The sequence below is a fragment of the Zingiber officinale genome, chromosome 6B, assembly GCF_018446385.1.
Source record: "Zingiber officinale cultivar Zhangliang chromosome 6B, Zo_v1.1, whole genome shotgun sequence".
Classification (NCBI taxonomy): domain Eukaryota; kingdom Viridiplantae; phylum Streptophyta; class Magnoliopsida; order Zingiberales; family Zingiberaceae; genus Zingiber; species Zingiber officinale.
In genome coordinates, this window is record NC_055996.1 from 120579287 (window position 1) to 120598420 (window position 19134).

Genomic DNA, 19134 nt, shown 5'->3' on the forward strand with positions numbered 1-19134 from the left:
CCAATGTTGTAATGGGTTTTCTCCAATATAGCCTTGTTGTTCTAATTCTTTTAGCAAAGGCCCAAACTGCTCAGAAAAGGTTTGTGAAGACTGGCCAATAGAATAGAATACCACTTCTTTTATTTGTAAATATTCTTCTTCTTCGAGATCAAGCTCTTGAATTGTTGCCTGTGTATTTACTGCGGGAAGACTGTTTACGACAGTCAGGTTTTTGTAAAAAGTAACAATGTTACCTTCTATACGTACTCCTCCATTCATTGCTCGAATAAAATTGCCGCCGATAATCATCTGAATTGTCTCCCAAGATCATAGGGAAACTGTAGGTGTATGGTATTCGGAAATTATTATCACCAATTGTCATGTTCCCTGGTTTCAACTTCAACTTTGTTGTTTGCTGTGAATTAATGTCGGAGAAGTGTACTAGAAAAGAATTTTCTTCTAATGCTTTGCTTGGTACCGAATGTTGATCTACACAACAGGTAGTAGCTCCAGTATCTAAAATTTCCCTTAAAATAAATTTTGGGATACCTGGAATATCAATTTCCACCTGAAGATTATATAATAGAATTTTGACAAGTCGGGGACTTGGACTTCCTTGAGTTAAAGAAACTCTTTCAGTTGCCTCTGTATAGAGCACATGAGCAAGTTGTGAAGAAGTGACCAAATCATTTTCTTCATCTCCTTCTTCAAAGTGTGTAGTGGCAAGATTTTCAAAATCACGTTGAAGATCCCGTTCTAGATTAAGTTCTTCATAAAGATTCTTATAATAAGAAACTTCTTGCTTTAGCCTTTCTATTTCAGATTCACTCCAGGAAATGTATTTCTGTTGTTCCTGTAACAATTTGTTAGGAAAGAAAGGAGTGGAAGGAGGTAGTATTGGTACCTTTTGCCCAAAATAATATGGGCCGCATAAATTGCATGTGGTTATTAAATAATTTGAGCAATGAATTCGTGCCCTCTTCTGTGTGTCCCTTTGGCATCCTGTGCATTTAATAGGTTGCGGGGGATAAGTGTCCCCATTGGCTATCCATTGATGGGCACACTCATACTGCTGATCTGTCACTTTAATCTGTGGTCGATAACCACCGTCTATTTGTCCCAGCATAAAAATATTTTCAGAGAGTATTAACGTTTGTATTGACCTTTGTAGATCATTTGTTTCCTCCCCCTCTGAAATGTTGTAGATAGCATCACTAAGGTTTTCACCTTCTTGGACAGAGAGAATTTCACAATCATCGGGAATATCAAGTTGCTCGAACATAGCAACCCTTTTACTGCTTATTTTGTCGTTCGGACAATCTCGTGCAAAATGCCCTTCCTGTCCACAAAGATAACATTTGCATTTTTTATTTTTTAATAAATGCTTATGTTTTTCCACCCTTGCATGTGTATCATGTGGCTTTCCTTTTTAAGTTCTGCTTCTTCGTAAGCCATACTTCTTTGTGCCCGATCCTGATCCTTTGTAATACCCTGGGATAGGTATTTGACTACAAAAGGATAGGTCTTTTAATGATCTCTTGAAAGCAGCATCTTTGCAAAAGTTACAAAAGGATAGGCATTTGTGTGCTTTGTAAAAGAAGGAATCAAATCTTTCTTTAGTCATGTCACAGAAGGAATAATATCCTTCTTTAAATAAAGACACCTCATACTCGATCTTATCAGATAAGGTGAAATCCTGCCGATGGGCCCACTAAGCACCCGAGGCTTTCTCCTTTCTTCTATATAAGATGAGCTGAGGAGCCTTTGCAAGACATTCAAGCCTAACTTGAGCCTTACTCAGGGAAGTTCTAGAAGTAAGAAGTGTCTGTAATTTAATAAGTTCTCTAAATACTTATCCTTTTACTTCAATCCTGTTTTCCGCTTCCGTTTTCTTGTTCATACCTTTCTTAGTTTCAAAGTTTGTTCCCCTCACTTTATCCCCTCACTTTTGGTATCAAGGAGTCACCAAATCAAATTCATCATAATATCAAAAGGAGGTCTTTTATCTGGATCCACATATTGTTCTTGGATCAATCCAATCCAACTTGCCTGCCAACATGCAGGGAGAGCATTTGACAGTTAGAAGTTTATATTGTTCTTGTTCATACCTTTCTTAGTTTCAAAGTTTGTTCCCCTCACTTTATCCCCTCACTTTTGGTATCAAGGAGTCACCAAATCAAATTCATCATAATATCAAAAGGAGGTCTTTTATCTGGATCCACATATTGTTCTTGGATCAATCCAATCCAACTTGCCTGCCAACATGCAGGGAGAGCATTTGACAGTTAGAATATAAACATGTAGATTGTACCAACTTAAGCTCCTATTGAGAGATCAGCCAATCATAACACTCTTTTTAAACACTATGCAAGGCTATTGATGATATCTAAACTCAGAAAAGGTTAATCACATAGGAACACAGCATCTGAATATTAAACATATCAAAGGAAGTGAGAATACAGCTCCAAGTAACAGTCCTACAATATAAACAGTCATTCCGACCAAATATGTTGGAATTAGTTGAAAAACAATAATAATAAAAAAAAGGGTGTATATACCTTGTGAAATATGGGACCAGCAATGACTTTTTACAGCCAGTTGGTGATCTTTTTGGCAGATCAAACTCTGCAACAATTGATACAAGATCTTCTATTTTAGCTACATTGTCAGGGAGCAGAAGCTGCCCATCTGGATGTTCTGTAAAGTATATATCAGGCAAGTTCCTAACAAAGTCCAACTGAAGCTCTGGTGTAATCTGTTTCGGTATATGCAATGGATGGCGAGGATCAGTCATCTCAGCATCATAAACAGAAAATTTGTCATCCAAAAGTACACGGTGAGGATGTAACATGTCAATAGCCTCATCATAAAGACCCATAACTTCTGAAATCGTAGAAACATCCAGGTCTTTGCCTTCAGCAAACTTCGATCTAGAGCTTAGAAATTCCATGATCTTTTCATTTCTTATGCACTTCTCTGCAATTCCAAAGCTGAACAGCACTGAACTAACATGTGGATCTGTTGTGGAATAGAGAAATCAAGTTGTTAACTTTAGAATTTTTCCAAGGAGGAAAATCATAATCTTAACAAAAGAATTAAGAACAAAGATGTTGACAATTTCAATTTGCCCAATTCTTTTATGCCAATAAAAAAACCTTTTAGTAGTATTCTATCAAACCAACGGTAGAATTTGTAAAAGCTATACTGTTATACTATTTGAGAGTAGCACAACAGCGATACATGAGCATACATGCCAGCATAAATACATGAGAACTCATAAAGACATCAAAATGAAGGTTTTAGAGTATAACTGGTTGGATTTGCTTACACACTACTTTTGTAGTGAATTGCACAATGCTTTAAACAGTGCGCAAGCCTACAGCATGAAAAATTATAGGTAACCTTATCAGTTTGTCATTCCTTCTTGAGAAATTATCTCGTTGACTTGAGAAATGATACCTTTAAATAGACTTGTAGGAAATTAAGGCATATATTCCCCATAACAAGCATATGAGAAATTAACAAATATTAATTCTTTACATTTATTGAATAAACTGAACCTATCTAAACAACGGCAAATATGGTATATGACTTTAATTGTTATAACTTTATATAAACTGCATACCTTGGACATCCATAAGCACATTTTGTTCAATCATAGGATATATCCTTGAAGATTGATTGTTCTCCAATAACATATACATTGGGAGGAGCAGTTTCTCGAACTGGTGTGCATTGAACTGAACAGAACCAGATTTCGGTGCCTCTTGTTTTATACCATGAAATGGTAAGGCAGAATGAAATTCCTGAAGTATCAAAAATAAAAGTGAACATGGTGTGTGTGTGTGTGTATATATATATGTATTCAGGAAATCATAAGAAAAATGATGAGAATATGACAAACATAGTAATCTTTTTTTTTCATCAGGCAAAAATCCAAATATATAATAAGAGATTGGCATAAAACTTAAAGTTTTCATACTAAAAAAAACTATTTCAAATGGTAATATGGCATGTCAGATTAACCATGACCATATTGATTTAGTAGTTTAATGGCAAGTGAAAAGATTATTTATTTTCTTTACCAACAAAAAATATGTTTCTTGAAGGAATATAGTATAAAAGTATCCATTATGTCTCATGATTCCCTTAAAAAATCTGAACACATGAAAATTGTCAAACCACATTCATAGAGTGCACCAAAAGTCCAACACATCAGTAGAAGCACGTTTATAAATTTGTAAGAAAGAAGGAATAGTACAATAAACATGCATACAATTGTAGCATACTCATTGAATAATGAGGATCAGATGTAAGGACGAAACAATGCAGGAATTCACTTCCTCCCACATTAAATAATGAATATGATGCCTAGATAAATTAACTTCTACTGCTAATAAGCTTCTGTCTATTAGAAAGAATGTAGCCCTTGTTCCTCTTCTGTTATAGCTATAAAAACAAAAAAAGATGGAAGGGGTCAGCAGCCATCCCCTGAATGGGCGCTGCTTCTCAACGAGCAGATGGCCAAGGTGGCACGTCTCCCTCCCTCTCATGTGACCACAGCTACCACCAATCACCCCCATCCTCCAATCACAACAATCCCCACTAACACCCCTTTTCTCCAATTTCCACTATAAAAGAAATCCATTTCCCTTTCTATAACCCATCAAGAACCAATTTTCTCCTCCTCTAAGAACACTAAATACCCCATCCCTCTCCTCTAAGATTCCATTCCGTCGCGGTGAATCATGGTTAGCTGTCCCCTACATGAGAGTGAGATGTGACATTATTGGTGAGATGAGCCACCACTACCACTTCACTTGTGCAAGCATAACCAGCCAAGAGAGAACAGTGTCAAATAATTTGTGCAAGCAACCATGACCCCTACCTCTCCTCCCAAGCATTTGTGAGTAGAACCGTCAATTTGGGTTGAGCCCGTCGAGTTGGTTCGCCCCGCCAAACAATTTAAGCAGGTCCGATTAAAATTTTATCAACTTATTTAAAGGTAGGTCCGAGCAGGCCAACCCGCACGGGTTGTGGGCTTGGAATGGCTTGCGGGATGAGAATTTTTTTTTTCAAAATTTAAAACTAAAGTGGAAAAAATTTAATGGACTCATGGGCTTGGCCCGTCTAATCAGCAATACAAACTTTAAGATTTCAACATTTTCTATTTTTAATTTTCTTTTTTTTTTTGGCAGGTTGGTGGGCTGACCCACAACCTTCCTTGGGTTGAATTGGGGATTTCCCAGCCTGCCCCACCATATGATAGGCCACAGGTTGACCCGTTTGATAACACTATATGTGAGGAATATTATAGAATCAAGACAATGATCCTACTAGAGGAGGTGAATAGATGACACTCAAATTCATTCATTTCCTCATACAAACACAAACAATACAAGATTAGTAGCAACGTGTTTGTGGATGATTGAATAATGTCAAGTTTATATGCAGCGAAAATGAACAAAATAAAAAAAACAAGTAGATATTTTTATGCGGTTCAAAGACTCAGCTCCTACTACCCAATATATAATGTCACTAAATAGATTCACTACTACCACCACCCATTCACAGTAGAAAACAAGATCCACCCCTACAAAGATGAAGTCTCCATCTAACCAATAAGATTTTTTAAACTTAATAAACTTGACCTTGTTCAGTAGGGGTGTCAATTCGGGTGGATCGGGTCGGGTTGGGTCGAATTGAGTTTTTTTTTTTTTTAACCCAACCCGAACCCGACCCAAACCCGAGTTCAACCCAAAACACCTCAACCCGAACCCGACCAACCCGATCAACCCGAACCCGACCCATATAACCCGAAAATTCGATTCAAAATGACTTTTTTGGGCTATTTTCCCTATAATTCTTCACTTTTATCTCAATACTCCATCATTATCATACAAACATGATATTAATATACATAAAAACCCAAAAAAAACCCTATATCATTATCTAAATTTTTAAAATAAAATTTGATATAACCCAAAAAAACCCACAAAACCCTATATTTAAGTCAACCCGGGTCAACCCGAACCCGAACCCGAACCCGACCCGACCCAACCCGAAACTTTTTTACTCTCCAACCCTCCAACCCGAACCCGAAAATGCTCAACCCGAACCCGATTTTTTTCGGGTCGACTCGGGTTGGGTCGTCGGGTCGGGTTCATTTTTGACACCTCTACTGTTCAGGGATTTCACTCATAAAAGACCAAACATATCTCCCTGATATTAAAAATGAAAGCTTGAGAGAGAAAATTACTAAGAGCTTGAGATATGAAAGCATTCAATCTTTATTCAAGCTCTTGAATCCTTTTGAGCATTGATCTTGATGAGCACAAGTGTTTGAGAGATATTTTCATCAATGTTGTAAGCCTAAAAGCCCACAAGAGCTTATAAATAAAATTCTTCAATTGATAGATTATGGCTGCCTCCAATCAACTAGATTGGCCAGAATTTGCCCATTGGGTGACAACGGGTACAAGGTTAGTTGATTGTTAATCTAGAGCAGTCGACTGTCAAGCCTCTAGTTAATTGGAAATTTCTTATAAATTGATTGTTACTCAAACCAAAATATTATAATTGACCAAAACCTTAATCCAGTTGCCTGCCAACCCTCAATCCTATCAACCCCGATTAGTCAATTTTAACAATATAGGCAAGTCTCCCTTCACTTACACCATAGGAAGCATGTCAAGTCCAAGACTTGAGCTGGGTCAACTATTCAATTTGATATCACCCTAACATCATGAGGCATCAACAAATAACCTTTAAGAACCTACCCACTACGAAATCCCAACATTATTACAGTACATATGTCTGAAAGCAAAATCCAACATTACAATACACAGCATTATCACTCGTGCCTCTCGCATTATCACTAGTGCCTCTCATGCCTATAGGACTTTAGCTCCTCTCAAGCTCTAACTGCAACAACTCAATCTAAGCTTCTAGCTTCTGAGTCCATTAAGCTCTTCCCAAGCTCCTAATGCAACAACTAAATATGAGCATATTGCTCTTAAGTCCACCAAACTCCTCCTTGAGCTTTAAGTAAAGCAACTCAATCCAATCCTTCAACACTCAAGTACACTGAGTTCCATCTCAATAACTTGATCTCATCGAGCTCACGAGCTCTCTAAGCTCAAGTCCACCGAGTTCCTCAAGCTCCATATGCAATCTCTAAATTGAATCATTATGACTATTTACACACTTGATATACATATTAAATCCAAGAATACCTAACCTAAACCTTATTGCCAATACATCAAAACAATATAGACAAACCCAACCACGAGGCAAGAATTTCCCCAAGAGATGTCGCTTCTTAGGGCATTGAAGTGAGATGAACATCTTTAGGGCATTACCAAATAGCTCTCTTACATAATGCATGTCAAGCAACAAACCAAGGAACATGTAAGTGAAAGTAGTCAAGTGCCAATTGGTTTCAACAAACAACATTCTCTTGAGGTAGGATCCATATCTCTATTGTATGAGTCCTCTTCCGTCATACAATATGTACGAGTAAAGCATGACAATGGATCTTGGACACAACGGAAGTGACTCTTTTTACCTCATTTACTCTTATCTAAGTGGATTGTTTCATTGACCTTAAATTAAACACTAATTTCTTAATGTTATTATCAAGTATAACTGCATACCACATACTTAGTTTACTCAAACTCATCATCAAGCTAATGATACAACTTTGTTGTTACTGGTATTGATAGTATTGATCCATACATGCATCTTACACGCTATATGTAATTGTTATTGATCTCCATCAGCTTATAGATTTAGTCATGAATATTTGCTTTTACTGGTATGTCATAGTCAATCTACACAATCTGTGTAAGTTGTCCATTATAGATAGTCGTACGCATCATGAGCATACACCAAATACCTCTCCTTCTACAAGGAGAAAACCCAAAAGGTCACAAGTTCAATCTTGTTATAATATATTAAAACCTGATATACAAATTCTTCATGTTGTTATTAGATTAAACCACTATACCTCGTATATGTACTTTGAAACGCTATATCATTTTGCATGTTTTGTTATTATTCACCTTCTTGTTATTGCACAAGACATCCTATTGTATTCCTATGGATTATTTCTCCTAGCATCTATAATTGCCTTGCATCTAGATTTACTAGAGGCGAGTATCAGAGGTGCCAAACATCATTAGATTAATCTGAGACATGTTCTACGACTAGACTTTTCTAGAGTTTGTTTGTGGTTAGATGATGTTATTTCCTTTAGTTATCTACGAGTTTCTGTTAACAAAACTATGTCAACTTTATTTCTCTTAATACATGTTTGACATTCTTGCTTCTATATGCTTAACAATTAGTATTTAGCTTCTAATAGTATCTTGTGAAGGTATTCCATAGTGCCCTATTATTGACATTCAGCACAAATGATGTTGATTGAATTATTGTAATGACAAGAGGATTCACAAGCTGATATATCGGAGTCAAGAACACACTAGGTCGTGACTTCTTCAAAATATGATGGGGACTCAAGACTCCATGATGCTGGCAAACAAGAAACTTGGGAAATTAAACATCAAAATTACTATAAACACTTTGAGTAAAGGGAGATGGACAAGCTCTTTTACATATCATTTTAGTACCAACAGCTGTGTGACTCCCTAAAGTCTTGTACTTAAGAACTTTAGATGGCTAATTTTGCCTAGTAAGGAATCAAGATGGAATTAGACTTGCATCTCTAACTAATATAAAGGGTTTGAGGAATTTCAAAGTGCAAGACCAATAGTTGAGTGGTAAAGCGGTGAAATTTAGATGGATGACAGTTTTTAACTTTTGCATAAAAATAGACCTTTTTCTTCTCTATTGGATACTATACTTTTAACTGAACCCTAAGTTTGTGAGTTGCTCCATGAATAATCCAACTTCCACAATCTCTATAAATAATTAAATCTCAAAAATAAAAAATAAAAGTAAGGACGAAGTACAAATGTTGAACTTACCGTCTCATCTATACTATAAGTAACAAAACTCTCCACAAGTACAAATGTCATATCATCAATGTAGAAATGAGATATAAAATGAATACAATTTTGAGAAATAATGTTGTGTGAAAGATGACTTGCATTATAAGTGACAAAAAGAATAATGTTATGTGTGACTACTTTCTCGTGTATGCTCCTTGAAATTTAATATAATCTAAAAACCAATAATGCTAACACAGAATCATGGTTACCAAAATCAAAATTAGAAAAAAAAAAAGTCTAAATATCAACAGCGTATATGATACAATACAAGTCCAATCAGAATCATTAGAAAAAGTAAAACACTAAAAGAATATAATCGGATAAAAGAAGATGATAGATAATGTGCAATTATATATATATATATTCTTCATCAAAGGAAGGAGTAGTACCTTCATGGTAATTGATGATGGAGTCATCTCAACTTCGTTTAAGGAAGAAGGAGAAGGAAGCTCCAGTGAAGGGAGAGCTCAATCATATGAATTGAATGACATGGTAAGAAAAGAATCTCTCTCTTGATGATTTACTAGATGCAATTTCAGGTTTAAATAAGTATTTAGGTAAAACAAAAAGGAAAAATATGCATCTTAAGAAATTAGTAGGAGATTCTAGAAGGAAAATTAGAAAATGTGTCCCTTAGTGATAAGTTGCATAACTTAGAGGAAGAAAACAAGGGGGCTAAGGGAAAAAAATTAAATACCCTAAGGTTGACCTAGAGAAATTCACAATTGGCTCTAAACTATTGACCATGATCATAGAGAGACAAAAAGTGAATTTGGGGAAAAAATGGGCTAGGATACAAGGAGTCCAAGAATGAGAAGAAATATCATGGTCTAATTATTAGAGGACAAATAAAGACAAAGAGGGTACGTAAGAAATGGATTTCAAAGGAGTATTTAGTAAATTTGTTTGGGCCAAACCTATTTTGGGTGCTCAAATTCATCATTACTCCTTAGAGTATCTTAAGGTAGTCAACCACAATGAGTCACTCAATATCTATTATACATGTTTAACTTGATACATAGCATGGGTAGAATTGCAGGTTCACATAGCTAAATTAGGAATACCGTTATTTGCATCTCACACAAATCACAGAAAGAACTTGACATTTGTATTAAAGAACTTCGGTATCAAGTGACATGTTAAGGTGATACAATTGGTTCATAATGTTTGAAGGACCTTAAAGAATCATAAGAGTATCAATATAGTAATCATTGGCCAATATATTGATAGTGTATATTTGGCTCTAAGATCATGGTTGAAAATTTTATTTTGAAAATACAATTTAATATTTTGAAAACTTAGAGTTACTATTTTCAAAAGTAGGAATTCAAAACAAAGGCTATGAAGTTGATACACAATTGTGACTTTTCGAAATATTTTGAGTTTGTGTCAATTTTAAAAATTAAGATGAATTTTCATGAAAAATGTTTTTTTCAATGATAAATTGATTTGAGACAAACTTGGTTGCAAAATTTAAATTTTTTTCAAAGTGTGTGTATTTTTTATGCATTTATAAATTTGGCAAAATGTTGCAATTAAAAGCAGAGTTGTCTAACTCAAGTGACCAGTTGGTTGGCTCCATGATTAGACAATTGGAGTCTGATGGTAGTCGACTATATTAAGGCAAAAAGTTTCAAGATTGTAACTTTCAACTTGTTTTGGGTCGATTAAACTTAGGGATTTCTTTAGATCCATGATAAGGTTTAGGAATACAAGTTTATCATAATTGTCATGATTTTAAATGAATTTCATGTCTCTAGATTGTAGTGTAATCTTTTTTATGTGTCAAAAAGGGAGAAGGGAAGAGGTTCAAGTTAAAAACTTAGTTTCTCCTCTTATTAACAAATTTATGAATTTGAATTTGTAATTCATGGCTCTAGGGGAGATTAGGTGTAGAAGGAGCCTAATTTATGTCTCAAATTTAATTTATCATTTGTCTAACTTACACATATTGTCAAACATGCAATCAGGTCCTACGACATTGGATCAATCATAGGTTTTGATGTTTTCACAAAAAGTTTAAGATAGGTACCATAGGTATTTGATATATGTATTGGCTCATGTAGGATTTGGTGGATATACACATGCACACAACTTGGTGTGGCTAAGGTCGGTGGTTACCATATGGCTCCAGGTCCTAAGAGATCAAAGAAGGATGGAATGAGACATCCAAGGGACATTAGGACTAGGATTCGAAATCTCGAGCCATGTTGATGTTTTGATCGTTGACCTAAATGATATTGTTTCAATATCGAACTGATGTTTCAATGCATGATGTCAATGATAAATTGAAGGTGCGAGGAGGAAAAAACTGAAAAATAAAATAAGACAACTATATGTTTATTGTTTTGCTTTTCATCTAGAATGCTATAATTTGGACATTATTTAGTATGGAGACATATTATAAAAAAAATAACAATATAATCTCAATTTTAATATGTCCAGTGGTGTCAAATATTAATATGAAATGATACTCGTTGACATGATTGACACATCGACACAGGAGACATTATCTCAGTGTCGAGTAGTATCAAGTGTCGAATAGTATCAAATTTTAGTAATTTATCAGAATGATATATTTTAGAGTTTAAATTTAGTAATATTAGACGTAATAAGATAATTGTTAAGATAGAAGATGATGAGTTGCCCGGAACCAAGAGCTTTAAATATTTTAAGATCATTTTTACAAAACGATGGAGGGATTGAGAAAGATATCTTACATAGAATACAAGCAGGATGGTTGAAATAAAAGAGAACGTCGGATACCTCTAAAACTTAAAGGAAAACTCTACAAAATCATAATTAGACCTGTTATGTTATATGGAGTTGAATGTTGGGCTATGACTCGAACACATGAGCAGAGATAATGATGTTAAGGTGAATGTGTGGACATATGAGGGTGGACAGAATAAGAAATGAGAGCATTAGAGAGAAAGCCCGAGTTGCATCTATTGAGGAAAAACTCCGAGAGACACGTTTAGGATGGTACGGGCATGTACTTAGATGACCGATAAATGTTCTAGTTAGGCGATGTGAAATTATGACAAGCATACATATCAAACGAGGAAGAGGAAGACCAAAAAAGACTTGGTTAGCAATAATAAAACAAGATAAAATTTATTTAAGTATGGATGATGATATAATAGGAGATAGAGCTTAATGGCATATAAGGATCCATATAGCCAACTCCACCTAGTGGGATAAAGCTTGGTAGTTGTTGTTATATCATAATGATATATTTCAACCGTTTCACCCTATACAATATGAGATTTCAAACCATGATTAGGGCGAGAAACATCAAAGTGTTAGCTATGCTAGTGGAGGAGACTACAAAGGTGGAGCGTAAAGGATAGCCTATGAAGCAAGCCAAGGGTTTGGCTACATCTAAGGGACGAGAAGCTCGACAAGAGACAACCTTATAGCAAAGGAGCTACAAAGTAAACTTTTAAGTAAGTTGAATTGAGAGATTGTACTTGGGAGAGAGGATAACTCTTAACGTAAGCAAAGACTCCCCCATTAGGATGGTTGTAGTACGATTTAATCGACAACTGAAGAGTCACTTCAGTCAATTGGTGGTTGAGTCAACCAAGTAGTCAACTCAGTATTAGCTAGCAATCAAAACATTTCGGTTCAAAACTAAGTTTGAGGTCACGCCTAAGTTTGGAGTTAGTCAACTGTTGGAATGGTCCAATAATTTGATAGTAGTTAAATCGACCGGGTAATCAACTCAAGTTGATCGACCAACAAACAAAATATTTTTATCTGTAGCTAAGTCAACTAGGGACTCGATTGACCAGGGGTTAGTTGATTGATGGTAAGATTTAACTCACCAAAGTTATAGAGAAAAGTATACATAACAATAGTCAAATAACTTAACTAGTATAGTATATCGGATGACTGATCATGAAATCTAATCAACTACTTGGCATCAACATAGTCGATGAACAACATCAGCTGAAGGTGATAAGGACTTACAAAAGAGGAGCAATGGGTACATTTTGGAGCTAATATTCATAGTAATATTATTGTGCTCATTGTAACACTTCTCCCTCGTTCTAAGCCAAATTGTATAATCTTGTAAAAACTTATAAGAGATTTCTCCACTTCCAAAAGAAGTCCAAGAAGAAGAAAAGCTAGTGGGGTTTAGGTCAGTTCAATCGGTCGGTTAACTGATTTACCAATTTATCGGTTCCGATTAATTCTGGTTTACCATATTTTATATAGACTCGGTTAATCGACCGATATTCTTACCGGTTCTACTGGTTCTGGTTGAACCGATTCTGGCCGGTTAACCCATTCTAACCAGTTCCGGTCGATTAACCGGTTCCAATTGAGAACCGTTAAGAATAGGGTCTGGCCCTAGGTAAGTGGACTTAGTGGAGGTTATTGGTTTTTTTTTTTACAAACTAATTAACTAAAGTAAAGGAAAAGAAATGAGTCAATCGTCTCTCTCTCTAACTCTCTCCTCCCAAATTCCCAAATTACACCCTAAGTTTAGCCGATACGAGTTGTCTATCGCCGCCAGCGACCAACGTCGAGTCATTGACGTCGTCCAAGGGCAGTCACCGCCACCCGCCATTCGGTGCTGCTGTGTTGCCAACGTCATCGACGATGGTTCAACCTTCTTCCAAGTAGAAGGAACGGGAAGCTCCAATCCGCCAAATCACATCAAATCAGAGGCCACCATGCCACTGTCGGACATCGTCACCAACTTCGTCAAAGCGTGCAAAAGTAGTCACACAGGTAGCACCGTCACCACCGTAGCAGAAGAATTGAAAAAGATAATGCAGAATAAATGTTTTGGAATAAAAGTTGTTTTCTCATTTTGTGAATTGTGATTGACTTATTTGTGCTCAATATATTGCAGAATGACCCAATGACAACTGAAGAATCTAACAAGAACACTGAGAGTGAGTGACGGTAGCTCATAATACTGAAGGTATCAAGAACAAACGAGAAAGAGTTGGGGGTGGTGTTGGTTCTCGAAAGAAGAATTCAATCGTCTGGGAGCATTTGAAACTTATATTGATAAAGATGATGGAATTTAGAGGGCAAGGTGTTTGCATTGCAGTCATGTTTACTATGCGGATACAAGCAAAAATGACACTACTACATCTCTGCGGCAACATATTCCTAAGTGTCCAAACAATCCCACAACCGAAAGGACTCAAAGGTAATACAAAGTCAATTAACTTTTGTGGAAAGACAAGTTGATGAGGTGTCTGGAAAAGTAAAAGCCAATTTACAGGCTTGGAAATTCGATCAAACTATAGTTAGAAATGTTGTTTCTTATATGATCATAGTAGATGAGCTGCCTTTTAGATTTGTGGAGTGTAAGGGTTTTCAATACTTAATGAGTGTGGCTTGTCCTTCATTTTCTGTTCCATCTCGGTCTACTGGGACTATTACAAGCTGTATATGGAAGAAAAGGATAAATTAAAGTCGTTTATTAAAAATGAAAGTGGTAGGATTTCTTTGATGATTGATACTTGGACTTCAAAACAGAAGGAATGTTATATGTGTCTAACTACCCATTTTATTGATACTGACTTAAAGATGCATAAGCAAATTTTGAATTTTTGTCCTGTCTCTAGTCATAAAGGCAATGATATTGGTGAATTGATTTACAAATGCTTGCTAGATTAGGGCATTAATAATGTGTTCACCGTGACAGTTGACAATACAAGTTCAAATGGCACAACAATTCTGTATTTGAAAAGAAAATTTATGAATTGGCCTAAGTGCATATTTGGGGGGCAGATGTCTCATGTTAGGTGTTTAACACATATTCTGAATTTGACTGTCAAAGATGAGTTGAAAATAACAGATGAATCAGTGGAGAATGTAAGAGCAGCCAAAGTATATTAGAATGTCTCATGTTAGGATTGGAAAATTCAAAGAAACAGCTTTACTTGAAAACATTGAGTACAGGAAGCACCTTGCTTTGGATGTTCCAACTAGATGGAACTCCACATATATCATGTTTTCTTCATGTTTTTATTATATTCGAGTTTTTCAATCTTATGCTGAGAAGCATGGTTGATATGGTAGTAGCTCTGAAATAAGATCATAATGTGCCTTCTTGTGAGGATTGGGATAATGCAAAGAACTTGTGTGATTATTTGGAATGTTTTTATCATGTCACTAATGAAGTTTCTGCCAGCAAGTATGTTACTTCGAATGAATTTGTGTCTCATATTAGTGAATTGATGGTTTGATAAAAGAGTTGAAGAAGAGTCTTGATCTTAACACAAGTGGAACGACATATTTTATGGGTGAGAAATTTGACAAGTATTAAGGGGATATATCAAAGATGAACAAAGTTGTTTTTATGACTGCTGTTATGGATCCGAGACGAAAGATGGGATACCTTTCTTTCATGCTTACAAATATATATGAGAAGAATGCAGGTGGAACCTTATTTGATAGTGTAAAACGAGCTATGGAGGAGATGTATGATGATTACAAGAGATTGTATGGGTTGAGAGATTCTTCTGTGACTTCATCACCAACTTCTATTTCTTCAAGTTCATGAGATGTTGCTATTCGGATGCAACAAATTCTTATGTTTGTGCAAGAAACAGAGAAAATGTTAGACATCGATTGGAAATGCAGAAGGTATTTTCAATCGAAAGTCAATGTTGTAACTGAATGAACTTCAAAATTGCAAAGATATTTGGCTGAGCCAGACATATACAAAAGGGTTTGATATCTTATCTTGGTGGAGAAGTCACAAGGCAAGATTTCCTATACTTTCTGAGGTGGCTACCGATTTGCTTGCAATACCAATTTCTACGGTAGCCTCGGAATCAGCATTTAGCTCTAGAGGTAGCGTATTAGATTTTTTTAGGAGTTATTTAACTCCTAGAATTTTGCAAGCGTTGATTTGTGCTCAAGATTGGTTTCAGGCTACTAGGTCTCCAATGACAGTTGAGGAGAATTTGTTAGAGTTACAAAAATTTGAAGCAGGTATTAATGTTGACTATTTTAGTTTTTGTAATGTTTGATTTATATGAAATAAAGTATTAACATATATTTTTGGTTATAGAATTGAATCTATTAGAAAAGGATTGTACTTTTCTCGATAATTTGTAACGGATTCTCTCTGCCAAGATCATTATGCAGAATTGAGAAGCGAATCAAGTGAGAGGCAAGTTTTATGAAAAATTTAAAATATATTCTCAATTTTTTATTTTATATTTAAAAATTAGCAATTCACATTCTTTGTAATCCTTGTTTGAATCTTTCATTCTTATGTTAACGTTTCCATTTCAACACATTTGTAGATTTTAGATTTTGAAGTTGAAGAGTTAAAGCCTGAAGAGTGAAGAGTTCAATTTGCAATCCTTAAAAAATCTTGAATATGTGTTAGACAAGGAGACAATGTTTGATGTGTAACATGTGTTGATGTATTTTTAAGATATTTCGAATGGATAAATTTTAGTTATGATGGTTAATGGTTATTTGGAAGATGAAGATTGTTGTTACATTTGATTGTTGCTATTTGTTAGTATAACATTAGATGTTATTCTATTTGATTTTATGACAAGGAATTTCTATCTAGCTAATAGTTATAGAAGATGCTCTGTAAAAATTATATGATTAAAAATATATATAATATACTTATACAAATGGAAGTTGGAACTCTTTAGTCTTAAGAACCCTTTAGACTTTATATAAATATATAAGGGAAAGTTTTTAAAAGGAGGTCATATAATTATTAAAATGGTATAAATTTTTCTAAATTCTTAAAAAGAGCGTTAGTATATATATATCCTATCAATTACCAAACATGCTACATGTATGTATTTTTCACATAAAGAAATATTTTTTCACTCAAATTAATTAATACTAGTAGTTAACTCTAAAGTTTAATAAAATACTTATTAGTATTGATATTAACTTTCACTCAAAATTGTATAATTCAGTTTGATGATTTAAATGTATAATAACAAAAATATTTCAAGAATTTTAGCTTTTAGTGTTATAACGAAATATTAAAATCTTTTATATGAAAAATGTACAAGTCTAAGTGTTAAAATTTTGTAGCACTAGGATGTATGCTTGTGCACATATTAAAAGTTTACAAAAGTTACACCCTCTTTATTAATTATAAGATTTTTACTACCCTTTTTAAAAAAATTCCCAATATATATAACATATTATATATAATTAATTTTATAAATAATATTACCGGTTTACGAGTTAACTGGTTTTCTAGTTAACTGGTTAACCGATTTATCGGTTAATCAGTTAAAACCCAGAACTGAGTAGATATCCGAGGTATATGGAACCATATGCATGTGTTTGTACTCTCATACATCTAACCCTCACATGAATACCAACCTCAAAGTCAAACAATCACTATCAAATATGTCATCATACCGCAGCCTGCCATGTAAGTGGCACTATAACCCTCCTGCGGCTGATGTAGCCTCCTCATGTGGTATGTGCAGCCTCCCTCCGAGCTCCAGATAGCGTTGATCCCCTAGTGCATAAACGTCATGCATCGTGCACCTGAGTCTCCTCCAAACCCAAATAGCGTTGATCCCCTAGTAAATTTATGTCAAACATCATGCACCTGAGTCTCCTCCGCTCCCTAGATATCTGATTTGCAATCCCCTCCGTGGCTAACATAGCCTCCTCCCATGAAGCGTGTGCATGCCCCTGATCTCCAGTCAGTGCAAATCCACCAGTCATGAGTCCAGCCATTTGGAGGGAAATGCTCCTGCCTCCTGTGGCTCCTCCACTCTCACCCATATGTATCCCATTCATCCTCCTCCACTGAGATGATATGCTGGGGTATGTGCCCGGCTCCTCACAGTCCACCGCTCACCATCCAACATACCATCCTATCTCGACCCTTCACCTGTCATGACGCATGAATGACATGGCAAGCCGTCTGATCCACTATGCTCTACTAGCGTCATGAATGTGTGTCCAACTGATCCGCGCCCTCTCCAATCTGCAGTCTCCTCCTGTGACTAGTGGAGTCTCCTCCAGTGATGCATATGGTCCATCATCTCCCCCAGCAATGCAGATCTAGTGATCTACCCATGTGTAACCATCCTGTGTCCATCCTCCTGGAGAGAATGAGCTCTGCCCCCCTGCGTCTCCTCTGCAATAACAGGAAGAATCACCATTCACGCCCACCCCTTCTAGCATTCCAGTCATCCGTCATATCAGTCCCAACACTTAGGTTCTATTTAACAAAAGAGAAGATGTTTATTCATGTCTGAGATAGTTCACAAAACTCTTTGAAGGATTAGTTTGGCCTAGAGATTTATAGAAACCACTAGGATTCAACCAAAGAAACAAATCGAGAGGCAAGTAGAAGGAAAGGCCTCTCCTTACTGGAGCAACAACTCATAGGCAGTTGAGCTCATACGTCAAGGCTATCTGCGAAAATCAACCTACAAGACCGATGATTGTGGGGTATTTCCGACCTTCACGATGGCAAAATTTCAATTCAAAACCACCTATCTAACATCCAATTGTTTCTTCAGGCCGACCTAAGAACTTTTTTCAAACACTCTGAACAAGGTCTTAACAATCCAAAAAAGAGGCAGAAGAAAAAGAATCAACAAAGAGGCAGAAGAAAAAGAATCAACTCAATCATGAAAAAACTAGATGTTCGGACCGGAACCTGTGTACCTTAGAAGGAACCTTGTAGAATCCCTGATGGTCATGTTGAAGGATGGTCGGCAAAAGGCCAGTAGAAGCGAGGAGGGAGAACTCCGCCATTCTTTGGATCCGAGGAAGCAGCGCCACAACCAACAAGAATAACGACGATGTTTGCGATATAAGTTTGACGAGTTCAAGCAATTTGAGGCTGATGCGGATTTCTGCGGATCCCCGGCCTCAAAAAAAGAGCAGATCAAAGAGATAATAAAGAAAAGAAAAGGGTGGAAGAGGCGACGGTTTGGAATTCGATAGGTTTCGCACTTGTTGTGGCGTTGACAAGGTTAATTGGCTTCGAAAACTTCGACGACCAAAAATCTACTCGTCTTGCCACTAGTAATTATCTTTGTTTTTCTCTCCCCCACACACTTATTCCAAACCAAAATAGATGACATTTTTTGATATATTTCTTTCTTTACTTTTATATATATATAAATGATATTTTAATTTCTCTAAAATTAAA

General features: G+C 35.8%; 2 protein-coding genes across 2 annotated transcripts; both read right to left on the reverse strand.

Annotated features, from left to right (window-relative positions):
- Positions 1-10: 10 nt before the first annotated feature.
- Positions 11-2218, reverse strand: LOC121989284. Its single transcript, XM_042543226.1, has 2 exons — positions 2088-2218; positions 11-1881 (listed from the first exon to the last, which is right to left on the reverse strand). The coding sequence occupies exon 2, from the start codon at positions 1259-1261 to the stop codon at positions 230-232; it is 1032 nt and encodes a 343-aa protein (XP_042399160.1). The 5' UTR covers positions 1262-1881; positions 2088-2218; the 3' UTR covers positions 11-229.
- On the reverse strand, positions 2216-18734 carry LOC121991473. Its single transcript, XM_042545471.1, has 4 exons — positions 18645-18734; positions 3605-3785; positions 2538-2997; positions 2216-2234 (listed from the first exon to the last, which is right to left on the reverse strand). Exons 1-4 carry the CDS (start codon positions 18732-18734, stop codon positions 2216-2218), a joined length of 750 nt encoding a protein of 249 aa, XP_042401405.1.
- Positions 18735-19134: the final 400 nt, after the last annotated feature.

Coding starts and splice junctions, on each gene's coding strand:
- LOC121989284 (XM_042543226.1), bottom strand. CDS start 1,261: ATGTTCGAGCAACTTGATATTCCCGATGATTGTGAAATTCTCTCTGTC.
- LOC121991473 (XM_042545471.1), bottom strand. CDS start 18,734: ATGGCGGAGTTCTCCCTCCTCGCTTCTACTGGCCTTTTGCCGACCATC. Junction 3,786..18,644: donor TCTACAAGGTTCCTTCTAAG/GTACACAGGTTC, acceptor TTGATACTTCAG/GAATTTCATTCTGCCTTACC. Junction 2,998..3,604: donor TGTGCTTATGGATGTCCAAG/GTATGCAGTTTA, acceptor ATTCCACAACAG/ATCCACATGTTAGTTCAGTG.